The 15,844-nt window shown below is 35.5% G+C and overlaps 2 protein-coding genes across 2 annotated transcripts in view; one reads left to right on the plus strand and one right to left on the minus strand.

Moving 5' to 3' along the window:
* LOC149780798 (inositol 1,4,5-trisphosphate-gated calcium channel ITPR3-like) overlaps positions 1-5,327 on the plus strand; it is a 265,188-nt gene extending 259,861 nt beyond the window's left edge. Inside the window, exon 66 of the mRNA XM_089936233.1 lies at positions 321-5,327. Within this exon, the coding sequence (XP_089792359.1) occupies positions 321-1,193 (873 nt within the window). The 3' untranslated portion in view covers positions 1,194-5,327. The remainder of the gene's footprint in view (positions 1-320) is intronic.
* A 2,141-nt stretch (positions 5,328-7,468) lies between these two features.
* Positions 7,469-15,844, minus strand: part of LOC149780799 (glutathione reductase, mitochondrial-like) — a 50,587-nt gene continuing 42,211 nt past the window's right edge. The window contains exons 11-12 of the mRNA XM_089937877.1: positions 11,978-12,111; positions 7,469-8,033 (exon numbers count right to left, since the gene is read on the minus strand). Of these exons, the coding sequence (XP_089794003.1) occupies positions 7,884-8,033; positions 11,978-12,111 (284 nt within the window). The 3' untranslated portion in view covers positions 7,469-7,883. The remainder of the gene's footprint in view (positions 8,034-11,977; positions 12,112-15,844) is intronic.

Consider the following 15,844-nt stretch of genomic DNA (forward strand, 5'->3'; position numbering starts at 1 on the left):
TTTCTTATTTCCTTTTCTTGTAATTAAAGTATATTTTTTACTTCACATACAGTTGGTTAAAATACTAAGTCCATTAATAATGGTATTGTATTTATGTATGTCAACAATCATGTTGTAGTGTAATTATTGTATGTTTACACAAGGGCCACATGCACAGCAGTAATGATACACACCATAATTTATCAAATTATTCAACAACAAGGCTATTCATTTGAAACCTGATTTGTTACTGGAGAGTTTATCATCAAGGTTGATATCGGTACCTTTGTGAAAATACTATACAAGTACTTAAACTAATCATTTTCTTTCTTTATCAATAGGAACTCGAGAGAAAGAGACGGGAGGAGAGGATGCGCCAAAAAGTTTGGGAGCAGAAATATCGCTTGGGATCCTTTAGAAGGAAAGCTAGGCTTCCATTCCCAACTGATCAGGATAGTCTACTTCATTCTGGTACTCCACAGTATGAAGGTCCAGATCAGCACACCCATGCATCACAGAGCGGACTCATTCTCCCTCCTTCCACTGACATGCCATTCTACCCATTACAGCCACCGCCTCGCTCTCCTCTTCAGTCAGTGCCTAGCAGCTTCCAGGCAGGCAGACGTCCTAGTGATTCCATGTCAAGACGACCCAGTGAAGTAGGTTTGCCACCCCCATCCCAAGCAGGGCCTTTACGAGGTCCCTCACGCCACGACAAGTTCCGCCGACGCAGGAGTGTTAGCCCAATTGACCCAAGAGAAATGCTGTTCAGAAGAGGAAGTCCTTCCAGACTTGAAGATGAAGAACCATTGTTGTCAACAGCAAGTCCTCGATATGAAGAACGGATTCAAAGTCCACCATATTTTGGCCTGGAGTCTGATGTTCTTGAGATAAGCCCAGTGCCTATGAGTCGTCGTGCATCGTATGAAGCACCAAGAAGTCCACGCTATCCTGAAAGCCTTTCCACCAGTCCACGAGGAGCAGCTTCATTTTTTGCCGACTCGGACCCAATGCCATACCTCCGTCAGTACACCCAGCAACTGTCAGAACACAGGGCATCACTGAGTTCAGAAAGTCGTGGTCAGATACCCATGCATCCATCACTGCCAGGAAGAATATCTCGCGACTATGAGCCAGGTGGACATGACAGATATCCTGGGGTTGACCCAGATAGTGATGCCTTTAGCGATGATCAACAAGAATCTCATCTGTAGGGATGACTATACTGATGACATCTCTACTGATTGACAGGATAATGATTGATAGTCATTAGTATAGCATTTTCTAATGACTTTGTATTTGGACTGATAGGCACAGACATAATGGACCTTTTTCAACCTTTAATGGTATAATGGTAGTGTACTCAGAAATAGCACTCAGCAGTATTGCACACTGGGAAATCCCAAACAGTTGCTCACCTTACACTACTTATGTCCCTGAAATTTTTTCCAATCTCATTGTCTAAATCACTGTTAGCCGCAAAGGTACCAAATTATTTCCAGACAAATTAAGTCTAGGTATAACCCTGCACTCATTGTCTCCCTGATTCTTGACAGATGAGCTATGGGGCAACTGAAAATATGAGGTGTCATTCTGGGTACACTCATCATGGTTGTAAGCCATTTTGGAAATGGTTCAAGGGCATATATCCCATGTGTTCATGGTAATAAACAAAGCCACTTATCCAATGCCTAAAATTAATGACTATTCATGAAAAGAATTTCAATATTTAGTAACAATACTATACAAAGTCAGGTAGTCATCATTACACTGTGAATTTCCTACAACAGAAACAAAGATGTTGTCTTTACTCTTATCCTATGTCACCCTTAACCTGTAAGCAGAATACTTAAATCAACCTTTTTTTCTAGTTAAGAGTTTTGTTTTTAATGTAAGCTATGATGAAAGATGTAGTATCGTTTAGTGTTAATTAGAGGACTGAGGATAAGCGGTCCTGATTTTGAGCCTGGTATTATTCACTTTTGCTTTTGTGCATTTAGCAAGGCACTTTAACTCTCTGTAGTCAGTCAACTCAGTTAATTGGGAACAAACACCTCTGGTGGGTTAAACTTTTGATGCACTGGTGTCCTGGCCAGGGAAATCTCTCTATTCTAAGTCAACTCAGAGAGAAACTGGGGTGAGCTGTAGCTCAAAGAGCTACATGAGGCTTAGCAAATCCTCAGTCTCAGCAACACAAGGCATAGGAAATCCTCAGTCTCAATTACATGAAGCTTAGCAAATCCTCAGTCTCAGCTACACAAGGCTTAGGAAATCCTCAGTCTCAGCTACACAAGGCTTACGAAATCCTCAGTCTCAATTACATGAAGCTTAGGAAATCCTCCGTCTCAGCTACACAAGGCTTAGGAAATCCCAGATTTCAGCTGCATGAGGCTTAGGAAATCCTCAGTCTCAAACCTTTCACATAAAATCCTATTTGTAAATAGATATCTAACTGGGCTTCACTATAAATATTTGAATATACAGTGAAACCTCTCAATAATCAAAAGCTGTAGGGAGCAAATTAAAATATTGGTGTTGAGAGATTTGGCGTTTACTGACAATGTTATTAAAAGATGGGAAATTTCATAACAGAAACCTTTTTTAATTTGAAGGCAACTTTTTGGTTTAGTGAAGATTTAGTTTTGAGAGATTTAACCATAGTTTGACATATTTAAATTTGGCAGGTTTATTTGGCTGCCAGTATATTACAATCATTTATTGTTACAAGTGGCAACATAAAAGGAATCTGCTTCTTCGTATCTCTTATGTAGGTAGAAGGATAAATACTGGAACTGTTTACAATATATGACTTAACAGTCTTCATATTTCATGAACTTACTATTTGGTCCAACATCATAAATAATTTATATGGTGCATGCAGTATATTTTAAATTGTGCTGGCATGCTGTTAAAATCTATTATAAATATATTTGGGTTCTTTTTTGTTGTATGGCACAGCAACTTAAGTAGAGTTCAGGCAAATGGATCAAAATGCCTTACACAAGGACATATTCCAGTAGCTAAACCTTGAAGTCATGAGTCCTATACCCTAACCACTGAGCCACCTCCATTAGTGTACTTCCAGTATAATGCAGCATGTCAATTTTTCATCCTCGTGCTTTCAATAGGTCTCTCTACACTGGTAACGATTTTTATGACTTGTGTATTTCACTTTTGGTAACGTGTACCAATCTTCATCTTCTGGAATATCTACAAAGCATACAAAGCATGTTACAGTGAATTAATAAATTTCATTTTTAATTTTACTGGCTGTCATACTTGAATGGCATTTATTGCTACCATTTGTGAGGAATGTCACCATTCCTGATGCTGTTAAGATTTGCATCAGAAGAATTCTTTCTCTACATCTGTTGGCATATATATGAAATCCATATATTTTTAGAATGTGAAAGAATAAGAAAAGAAATGAAAACAGCCACATTAACTCAATACTTTTTCAAATCTTAAGCTATTATTGCTGAGGAGTTGGCAAAAAAGTGTAAATGTTTCAGTAGGAAAAATCTCTCTGCTAAAAGCTGTTTATAGAATGGGAAGAAGCAGGTGTGCGTGTGTGTGTGAGGGGGCATCAGTCTGGATATTTGTACATAAAATGATAACAAGTTTTCTAATATGTGCATCCAAAGTTCATGATCATAGGTTCTGAACTAAATCCATTAGTAACAAGAACTGTTCACTAAAGACTTTGATGGTAGGTGGGGTAAAAAAAAAATCGTTAAATTTTAATATATAGTCCTCATAAAAGAAATGACAAAGTTAAATGAAAAAAAATTATGTAGGTACATGAAAATCATTCAAGATTTGTCTGCTTAAAGTTATAGCATGGAGAAATCACATTCCTTAATAAAATCATGTTTTTTCCCCCCTGATATTATGTGCATATTTTTCTAGATTTATCATTCAGCTTTAACAGTTTTAGTTATATTGCTATGATGTCTTCAGTGTGGCAGTTTATAGTGATGTCTAGCACTAAGGCATTTTGGTTTAGACATGTAGCATCATGTCCCACCCAGTTACATTATCCTAACACCAGGCTGACCAGTCCTAACATTAACCTCTTAGTGCTGAGTGCCAAGTGAGGAAGCTGCTAGTTCCATTTGTACATGTTTGGTATGACTTGTCAGGGTTCAAACCTGCAACATATCGCATCCAAGGTGGATGCTCTAACCATATAAGCCACCAAAGCAGTCTGATATAGTTTAATAATAAATATCCAAAGTAAAAAATAAAATCTGAATCATGTTATAAATGGTCATTGTAAGCAACATGATCCAATATCAGGAAATGTGAAGACAGAAGACTGGTCCATGAATTCATAACTACAAAAACTCTGCTTAAAATCTTGAAATGTATGCAGTACACAACTTTTAAGGTGATATGGTTACTATTTGGAAATGTGAAGACTGAAGACTGGTCCATTGAATTCATAATCACAAAACTGCTTAAAATCTTGAAATGTATGCAGTACACAGCTTTTATGGTAATATGGTTACAGTCACAAAACTGCTAGGCTCTTCTTGAGTGTTTTAAAAAAAGAAAATGAACATGCTAATTTTCAATGATACAAATATTATTAAAGTATCACATCATGCCAGTAAACTTGCGCTCAAGCTTGAAGTCCTAAAACTTTGTACATTTATTAAGAAACGTGTTATTTTGATACAACTTTAAGAATTTTCTAACTTGATTCCATCTCCTTGACTGCTAAGATGGCTTACCTAGATTTAATTTTGGAATGTGCTGAGCCAGAACTTATATTTCATGCTCAGAAATTTGTCAGATTCAATGATTAGTTTGGTTTGGTGTTTTATGGTTCAGTAATGCATGATGGTTAAATCATGCTGAATAATTGCAGTAAATTCTTTTGCCCAATGACAAAATATGGTATCTGACTCAGGCTGATTCGATGGTAGGATCTGAACATACACCCTTTTGGTTGCAAATCAAGCATGCTTACTAGTGAGCCACCAGTTTGGAAGCTTAGAAAAAATTAGGCGGCATCATCACTTTCTGGATGACTGGATTTATGCCGTCTTTGACTTTTGTAATATGTCAGCATTTTATTGCCAATTTTTGATTTTTCAAAATATATAAGTACATTCCAACTTTTAGTAACATTTTATCATACAACAAAGATAGTCTTTTATAGAAAGAATTCAGACATGTCAGAGAGGAAAGCCTATAAAATCAGAATCAAGTCATGTAATGAGGAAAGATGGCTTGAATGACACAAAGCAAAACATATTTATTAAAATTTGTTGAGGGCTATGAAAGTACTTTGAATAAGGGCTGTTCCATTTAATAATACTGGGAAAGCATTTTGTAAAAAACAAATATATATGTCAGTGTACTTTGTTTGCAGAGTTCATATTAAACTTGTAAGGAAATTTTAAATTGCATCTATGGGTGAGTACCCCACATTAAAAGTGTCTTTCCTGGGTCCCAGGTATGTTTTACTGGAACAGCCCAAAGTAATTCTGTATTGTTACATAGATTTACTGTCATGAAAACCCCATGATGTTTAATAATGTGATATGGATTTTTAACGTAGCTTTTAACAATTTTTCAGTCATATCACTACGATGTCTGCAGTGTAACAGTTTATAGTGATGTCTAGCATTGAGGCATCATGCTGCAGTCATGTGGCATGATGTCCCACCCAGTCATATTATCCTGACACCAGGCCGACCAGTCCTAACACTAACCTCTTAATGCCGAGTGCCAAGCGAGGCAGCTGTTAGTACCATTTTTGCAAATCTTTGGTATGACTCGGCCGGGATCGAACCAACAACCTCCCACATCCGAGGCGGATGCTCTAACCACTAGGCCACCAGAGCGGTGATGTTTAATAATAATCCCACCCCACCACTCCATTTAAAACTGATGGGAGCAAATTTATACTCAAAGTTCTTTGTATAATGGAAGCCACCCCCTTTGAAAATATTTACAAAACTCGCCTCTTGGGCTTATTGTGGGAGGAATACTAAGTGATGGAAAAATTATTAGAATATGGTGTTGATTTGAATGTAGTAAAAATTCAGATGGTAAAGGTTTAAATAACTGAGGTAAAGTTAAACATGTTACAAAAGTTAACTTGTACATCACCAGCATAGAAGTTATTAATATCTGTCACAAAACTGAACTTCCTTGTATATCACAGGTTTAAAATACAACATCAATCACAAAAGTGAACTTCCATGTACATCACTGGCTTAAAGTTCAACATCTGTCATAAAGGTGAACTGGCTTTAAGAAACAGGTTTTAAGGATGTGTCATGAAAAATGCAAAATAATGAGATTTATTTTATTCCATGTGATTGAAAATAAATACCTTAGCTGACCAGCTGAAATGTTTATTTTTGCCTAAAATATTACACATCCACTGAAATCCCCCCCAGAAATACAAGCAGTTATGCTTCAGATATATTAAAAATTCACTAATTTTTCTGCTGTCTCTGTTCTTATATTTTTCTATGCCTGTACTCAAAATGGAGAGATAAAATTACCTAAAATTTTTGCAGATGAAGACTCATTTTACCATAACAATATTCTGGCACATCCATCAATTACACTCGACCTGAAGACTTCAATGTCATCAAACTATACACCTGCACTGAAGTCAAATATGTGGAACAAAATAACTTGTACATGCCATTTGATGTGCTGATACTTGTATATTTATGCCCACTGACACTTGTGTATCCACATGAACCAACATGCCCATTGACTCTTGTGTATCCACATGAACCAACATGCCCATTGACACTTTTATCCTTGTTCACTGGAACTTGCATGTTTATCATGCCATATGGCTGTAAAGCTTTTGATTCTAATGTATCATTGTGTTTAAGAAACAGGTTTTAAGTATGTTATACGTATTGCCTTGATCTTCTATGTACAATTTACAGAATTTTTAACATCTTTATGTTGTAGACTTTATCTTGTACTTCGCATTTACATTTATTTGGAAGGTTTTTTCTTTCCTAAGTTTTTGTGCAATTCATTTTTTTTTTAAATTTCAAACTTTACTTTAGTTGGCACCATAAAGTCACTATTATGCCAAGGTATCATAGAATGCTACAGAAATGTACATACATACATTCACACACATACACAAACTGAGTCTTGAAGATTTTAAAAAAATGTTTGATGGTAGAATACTTGACATGTAAATATCCAAGCCAAGACAATTTCTGTAGCATTCAGGCGTGTTATATTGTTTTCAAAGTTGATAGTTTAATTTCTGCATATTATATTTAGTTTCATGCATTTTACACAGTGTTTTACATTTCATAATATCAGTTCAGTTTCTGCTTGTTTAATACATAATAAAATCTATGATTCAATTGTGTTAGTTTTTTTCTTATATAGTTACTTGAAATAAGTAAATTGTTACACATATGTGTGTCCAAATATTTAGAATTCAACCTTTTCCTTGTAATCTGTCACTATGAAATAAACATTTATTAGATTAAATTTGATATTTTTCATTTTATTAACAAATTCTTTTTTAAATACAGAAATATCATTTTGACTTTAAAAAATGTTATTCAGCAGCCTTTGAGAAAAAGCCATCTGCATCCTAGTTAAAGTCCATATTAGGTACTGACAGCTCTTCAATAGTGAGATAAGATAGGAAACTTTGGTTAAATGGCTAGTAAGAAATTACTTAAATTGTGCTTGCAGTTGATGCAATAAAGTCATTATACAAAATAAACATTGCAATAAGTTGGTCTATCTATATTCTTGTTACTAATAACTTAAAAAAGATTATGAGAGCAGTAAAAAAGAGATCATAAACATGTATGAAAATAGAAATCTATCCCACATATAATTAATACAATCTGATCACACTGATATTACTATTAGATTTCTGCCTTATTGTTTTATCTCATTGTAACCAATTCTTCAGCTGAGGTGGGGTGGATGGCCACTGTGTTGTCAAAGTCAGCTTTTGTTGCCCCCATCTTGATAGCGACAGAAAAACCCTGCAGCATCTCATCACATCCCTGGCCAACCATATGCAGACCAACAATCTGAACAAAGAAAAATATATATTCATTTAATGAATCTCCACAAATTGCACATGCCAATGTAAATCTTAACTGAAAATCAAAACATGTCTCTTAGCTAAAATTTTATTGGTTTTGGCTTTATGGATACACAAAATGCATCAAAGCATGAAATAAATGATTGTGTACACAGTGTCTGCCAGTGTTCATAACAATTCATCAACAGTTTCAATACTAGTTACACATGAACACAACATGTATACATTTAATTAATACAAAAGACATAACTCTGAACAATGTTATGGATAGAAGATTACTGAAATTGTCTCTAATACTGTGTGTACGATATATCCACATGCTAAGTTTAGTTTAATCCATCATTAATATTATTTTTTTAAAAAAACTGATATGGAATCAAGGAATTCTTCAGACACATCCATAAACCTAGTTTGATCAAACCCATTCATACAAGTTGGTCATTTCATACTCGTAAGCCATCGTAGATGAAAGTCCCCAAGTCGAGACATTTGACCTTTAAATAAATGTCAACAGCCTATAAAATTATTTACTGAAATACAATTAAATACAAAATCCAGCATCCCATATATCAATAATTGGATGAAATTTCAGTAGAAAAGGCAATGATGTGGATAGCTGGAATTTTTCATTTGTTTTGAGTCAAACCATGACTTACTCTAATGATGCCACAGTATACCTAAAACAATCGAACCAAGCTTTGTCAAGACAAAATCTTACACCAATGTGATGTAGGAAGAAACTAGCCAAAGTTATTGTGGAGAAAAGTGGGACCACAACTTGAAATGAAATCCTTACAAAACTCAAACATCATCTTAGTAATATTCAGCGCAATATAAATTTCAGCTGATTTAAGTAATAGTTGTTATCAATCTTACTGTGCACAATGTTGCAACACCTGCATGTGTAAAAGATTGTCCAGGAGACTACTATATGTAAATGACATACCAGTATTCTATATTACTGTTTGTACAATGACTTCCCTGGAGTCTACATTACTTTCTATACATGATATACCATGAGTCAACTTTACTGCTGTAAAATGACTTACCAGGAGTCTACATTATAGTCTATAAAATGATTTACCAGGAGTATATTTTACTGTCTATAAATGATGTACCAAGAGTCTACATTACAGTCTGCAAAATGATTTACCAGGAGTCTACTATACTTTTAAAGATGTACCATGAGTCTAGTAAATGACATAACCAGGAGTTGACACTACTGTCTGTAAAATGACTTTCTGGGAATCTACATCACTGTATGTAAATGATGTATTAGGAGTCTACTGTGCTATCTATAAATGACATATCAGGAGTCTACATCACTGTATGTAAATGTACTAGGAATCTACTGTGCTATCTATAAATGACATATCAGGAGTCTACATCACTGTATGCAAATGATGTACTAGGAGTCTACTGTGCTATCTATAAATGACATATTAGGAGTATACATCACTATATGTAAATGATGTACTAGGAGTCTATTGTGCTGTCTATAAATGACATATTAGGAGTCTACATCACTGTATGTAAATGATGTACTAGGAGTCTACTGTGCTATCTATAAATGACATATTAGGAGCATACATTGCTGTATGTAAATGATGTACCAGAAGTTTACTGTCTGAAATGATGTACTAGAAGTCTACATTACTGAATGTAAATGTTTACAAAATGAAAATGAAATACACACATGACTGTCACTCATGCTGGAACAACACATTCCAATTAAATGATATGTTTCCACATTGCTGCTTAACAGAATTATTAAATAGAATTTATTTGTTAATTCTTTTCCTATGGATGATTTTCACATTGAATGTGGCATCACTAGAAGAAAGCTTATGTTGATGAGAATTGGTTGTACCACACATTACACATCAGCTTGGTTTACTGATAATGCTGGCACAAAAAGTTGTAAATGACATTATTTACCTTTGAAAAATGTTTGTTTAACAGTAGTTGTTGTAGGGTTTTAACACCATTTTCTGCACAAGATAGGCTATACATGGTGGCCTGTATAAATGATGGAGGAAGAACCCTGGAAAACCCCAGATAGAACCACCAAACCACGAGAAGCTACTGGCAAGCTTTCTCACTTATCCACATTAGCCAAGCCGGAGACTTGAACCCATGCAGACAAAGGTGAGATGGCAGTGTTCCAGAACAGTGAGCACTTTAGACCACTCGGACACTCAGGGCCCCCTTTTGTTAACAGAACCTTTGATGAATAACATTTTATTTCAAAGAAACACCATTCAAGTCTGTAAACAATATAACAACAATCCTAAATTGTCTTCAACAAAGACATGTCTTATATGAGATAAAAATGACACAATGTATGAAACAAGTTGAAGGTTGAGCAACATATGGCATTCACACTGTCAGTGGCTTAAATATAAAAAGCTGTTGGGTTACAGTAAACCTAAAGAGTTGAGGAAAAAAATAATTGAGTTTTGAATCATTTCAACTAAGTAGTATCATGATGATATTGAACGCTTACATCAAAGTTGCCAGAGTTCATGTCATTCCAATGATTTGCTACAAATGTACTTAAAACCCATTAAATATAATGTGGTGTCTACTCTTAAAATGAATCCCCAACAGTTAACTGTTACAGTGAAATGATTAAAGTTGCATCAGTTGATAAATGAAGGGAAGATTTCCATTGGTCAGAACATAATCATGTAATCAGACCCAATTGTGCTTATTTCTGTATGAACTCATTAAAATGAATCCCCAACAGTTAACTGTTATAGAGAATTGATACTAAGGTACTTGCAAAGAGATGCAATGATTTGGACTGGTCAGGCCTGGATTTGAACATGTTACCTACTGGTCTGAGTATAAAGTAACAACTAAGTCACCAGGTAATGAAGACAATATTACTGTAATATACTATTCATTAAGATGTGTCAACAAAAACAGCTCCATCAGTGTGACGTCCAAACAGTTTTTAATCTACATATAATCATGTTAAAGAGACTGAAAAACAAATTGATGAAAATACAAACATAACTAAAGCATGCAAATTAAGTCACAGTGATCAAGGTTTGCTATACCTGAGCTTCTCTTGTTGAGATGTATCCAAAATGTCAGTTTTCATAAGTGTAGGTAAAAATAGGGTAAAAGATATTAAGGGTGTAACAAATGAATAGCTCAAAATACAAATCACTCCATACAGTGACCTAGTTTTGTAAGGTCATCATGTTTTTTTTTATAGGTACATCCAAATACCAATTTACATGAGTGTGAGTGAAATAGAGCACACGATCATCTGGATGTAACAAACAAATGGCTGAAAATACACAAGTCACTCCTTACAGTGACCTAATTTGTATGGTTGAGTTCCTCTTCTGAGCTGCTTCCAAATACCAATGTTCGTGAATGTAGTTGAAATAGGGACCGAGTCAATCTGGGTGTAACAAGCAAATATTTGAAAATATTCAAGTCTTTAGGTGTGAAAATTAGGTCACAGTGACTAACTTTGAGAAAATGGTTGAGTTAATCCCCATGAGGTCCATCAACGTATCAATTTTCATGAGCAATAATAAACAATAATTTAAAAAAACATAGTTTGAGAGTGCACCAAACAGTCCATGACTTCATTAAATGATGAAACTGGAGGCAAAGTAAACCTCCATACAGATCTCATCAATGATTAACAGAGTTTAACAAAGTTGTTCTATAAGAAACAAAAGTGTGTAGACTGAAGTACCAACAAAAGGAGAGGTCCAACTTAACATCTTCATTCTATTAGAAGCTGGACAAACCCATATGAACCAAAAAAACTCCAAAGTTTGTCAAAATGTTCTCAAACAGTACCTAATGAAGACATCTGGATTTTCCAGAACTGTATGTTTTCCATTAAACAGGTAATAATTCATGTATCTTCCAGACAGTTCAAATACAAAATACATATATTACCTTTTCTTCAGGTAGAACACAGACAAGCTTCATGCTACATTTGCCCTTGACCTCTGACAGAGCATAGTACATTGGGGTGAAGGTTGTTCTATAAATTTTGATCTTGTCAGAGCCATACCGCTCTTGAGCTTCCGCTGAAAATAAAAATAATAATGGAATTTCCAATGAACATATCATGCATTGATCCATGTTCTATAATTGCCCAATAATATGCTTTGATCATTGCTGTATAATTGCCCCACATCATGTTTTGAACCTTGCTCTGAATTGTCCCACATCATGTTTTGATCCTTGCACTTAACTGTCCCACATCATGTTTGATCCTTGCTTTAAATTGCCCAATATCATGCTTTGATCCTTGCTCTATAATTGCCCCACATCTTGCTTTGATCCTTGCTTCATAATTACCCAATATCATGCTTTGATCATTGCTGTATAACTGCCAAGCATCATGCTTTGAGCTTTGTTCTTTAATTGCCCCACATCATGTTTTGATCCTTGCTCTAAATTGCCAAATATCATACTTTGATCCTTGCTCTATAATTGCCCCATATCATGCTTTGATCCTTGCTTCATCAATGCCCAATATCATGCTTTGAGCCTTGCTTTAAATTTCCCCAAATCATGCTTTATCCTTGTGCTACAATTGCTCAACATCATGCTTAAATCCTTGCTCTTTAATTGCCCCACATCTTGCTTTGATCCTTGCTCTATAATTGCCCAATATCATGCTTTATCCTAGCTTTAAATTGCCTAATATCATGCTTTATCTTTGTGCTACAATTGCTCAACATCATGCTTAAATCCTTGCTCTTTAATTGCCCCACATCATGCTTGATCCTTGCTCCATAATTGACCCACATCATGCTTTGATCCTTGCTCTATAACTGCCCCACATCATGCATTATCCCTGCTCTATAATTGCCCAATATCATGATTTATCTTTGCTTTATAATTGCCCAATATCATGATTTATCTTTACTCTATAATTGACCCACATCATGCTTGATCCTTGCTCTATAACTGCCCCACATTATGCATTATCCTTGCTCTATAACTGCCCCACATCATGCATTATCCTTGCTTTATAATTGCCCAATATCATGATTTTTCTTTGCTTTATAATTGCCCCATATACACTTAGAATATCAGGGTCTGAATACTTCCTTGAACTGTTTGTGTGACTATTAACTTTAGGACTGTAAATGGACAGAACATTTTTTTTTGTGGGGGGTCTTTACAGATGAACTACTCCTATAAGAAGATGTACCGTATATACACATTATACTCTCAAGTCCAACTGCAAATGAAACAGACCCAAATCTTCCTCTGTATAAAACACCAACAGATGAGAGTCTATGCTGTTTGTTCTATTAATCGTAACAAGCTGCATAGACCCAGATCTGATAGTACATTATGCAGTGGTAGATTTAGGTCTGTGCATTTTGCAGCTGGCCTTATCATTAATGTAGATACAGTATATATATCACTCTCCCAAGTGATATCCACTAGGATTAAAAGTAGAGTATTTCCAGTAGTAAATTTCATGTCACATTCAAACAACAAATTTGTAGACATTTGGTTTTTTTTATAACCACTGTAAATTGTCTTTAACTGCATAACATTCCTTGATTGATCTAAATAGATGACAAGCATGAATAAGAGGTCCATGTAGACCTGATATCAATGAAATGCATACATGTAGCAAAACTGTGTAAAGGAAAGATAAGTTTGTATGACAACTGCATACATTTAGCAAAACAGTGTAGTGGAAAGATAAGTTTGTATGACATCTGCATACGCGTAGCAAAGCTGTGTAAAGGAAAGATAAGTTTGTATGACAGCTGCATACATTTAGCAAAACATTGCAGTGGAAAGATAAGTTTGTATGACATCTGCATACGCGTAGCAAAACTGTGTAGTGGAAAAATAAGTTTGTATGACAACTGCATACATGTAGCAAAACAGTGTAGTGGAAAGATAAGTTTGTATGACAACTGCATACATGTAGCAAAACAGTGTAGTGGAAAGATAAGTTTGTATGACAACTGCATACATGTAGCAAAACTGTGTAGTGGAAAGATAAGTTTGTAAGACAACTGCATTCATGTAGCAAAACTGTGTAGTGGAAAGATAGGTTTGCACGACAACTGCTACATTATCTATTTGACTTGAAGAAAATAATGTGTTTCTGATTTCATGCTGAAAAATTGGGGCATTTGCTTAGAATAATATTAAATAAACTCTTTTCCCCCTCCATTTACCAAAATGGACCATAGTTGCATAATCTAGTGATCACTGCGGTGGCCTAGTGGTTAGAGCATCCGCCTCAGATGCGGGAGGTCACCAATTCAAACCCAGGCCAAGCCATACCAACGACTTAAAAAATGGTATTAGCAGCTGCCTCGCTAAACACTCAGTATTAAGAGGTTAGTGTTAGGACTGGTCAGCCTGGTGTCAGGAAAATGTGACTGGGTGGGACATCATGCTACATGTCTGCAGCATGATGCCCAAGTGAGAGACATCACTATAAGCTGCCACACTGCATACACTGTAGCGATATGACTGAAATATTTTTAAAGCTAGGTTAAAAATCCAAATCACAAACAACCACACATAATCTAATGATATTCCTTTGAGAATAAAAAAACCCCTCAAAATTACCCAGTAAAATGATGCTATACAATAGATATGCAATCTTTGTATAATTACTTAAAATAATCTGAGTTTGACTGACACAACTTATTGTAAATTTTAAATCAACTATGATTACTGAACAGCAGAGATTGCAAACCAGTCCATGTTCAAAAGTGCTACTGGGTGTAACAAGGTATAAACTCATTCAGTCCCAATACTCGTCTCAGCAACACTGCTGTTATTCCCCAGCAATAATGCTTTTATTCCCCAGCAATACTGCTGTTATTCCCCAGCAACACTGCTGTTATTCCCCAGCAATACTGCTGTTATTCCCCAGCAACACTGCTGTTATTCCCCAGCAATACTGCTGTTATTCCCCAGCAATACTGCTGTTATTCCCCAGCAACACTGCTGTTATTCCCCAGCAACACTGTGTCCAGCTGCTTGTGCACCAGAGAATTTTTAGATAATTAGAAAATTCTGAAAACATTATGCACCTGCATTCATTCTTACCTCAATTTCTCTGCTTATATCAAATAAAAATCCATGAAATTTTCACCAACCGTTGCAAATATAATTATCTACAAAGTCATATATTTTTTAGCTATCTGTCCATGTCTTTTGCAAGTTATTTGTGTACTATTTACAAAATTATGTGCATCATTGTTGTTGCTATTATGATTCAGTCTTAGAGACTTTTATGTCTGAGTCTAAATCTCATAAAATATCCAACTGTCACACATATCTTTCCTTTGCTTCCTCAATCATTTTAAGATTAAATCCAGGAAATTTTTTTTAGGTAAATTATGTTTCTCCTAGAATACTTACCCGATCATGTTAACATTAGGAAGATACGCTGTTCAACCTCCCAAATCCAGCCTGCTCAAAGATGAAAATTCATCTTTCATGACTATATTATACAAAAGGCAATAACTCTTGCCCATTACCTTACCTCTCCTTGATGCCTACAGGTGGAGCTAGTTTTAAGCTATGGGGAACATCATGAACAGGATGCTCACACTGCAGGGAAGACCGGAGGGTATTAAAATCATGTGATCAGGTAAGCATTCTAGGAAAAATGTATATTACTGAAAACTAGGATAGTAGCTAATGTGAGAAAGCATGCCAGTAGCTTCTCATGGGTCGGTGGTTCTTCCCGGGGGTTTTCCAGGGTTCTTCCTCCACCATTAATACTGGCCGTCATGCATAGCCTATTGTGTGCTGAAAAAT

This window comes from Sinohyriopsis cumingii, chromosome 16 (assembly GCF_028554795.1).
Source record: "Sinohyriopsis cumingii isolate HCF-2022 chromosome 16, ASM2855479v2, whole genome shotgun sequence".
In the NCBI taxonomy this organism is placed as follows: domain Eukaryota; kingdom Metazoa; phylum Mollusca; class Bivalvia; order Unionida; family Unionidae; genus Sinohyriopsis; species Sinohyriopsis cumingii.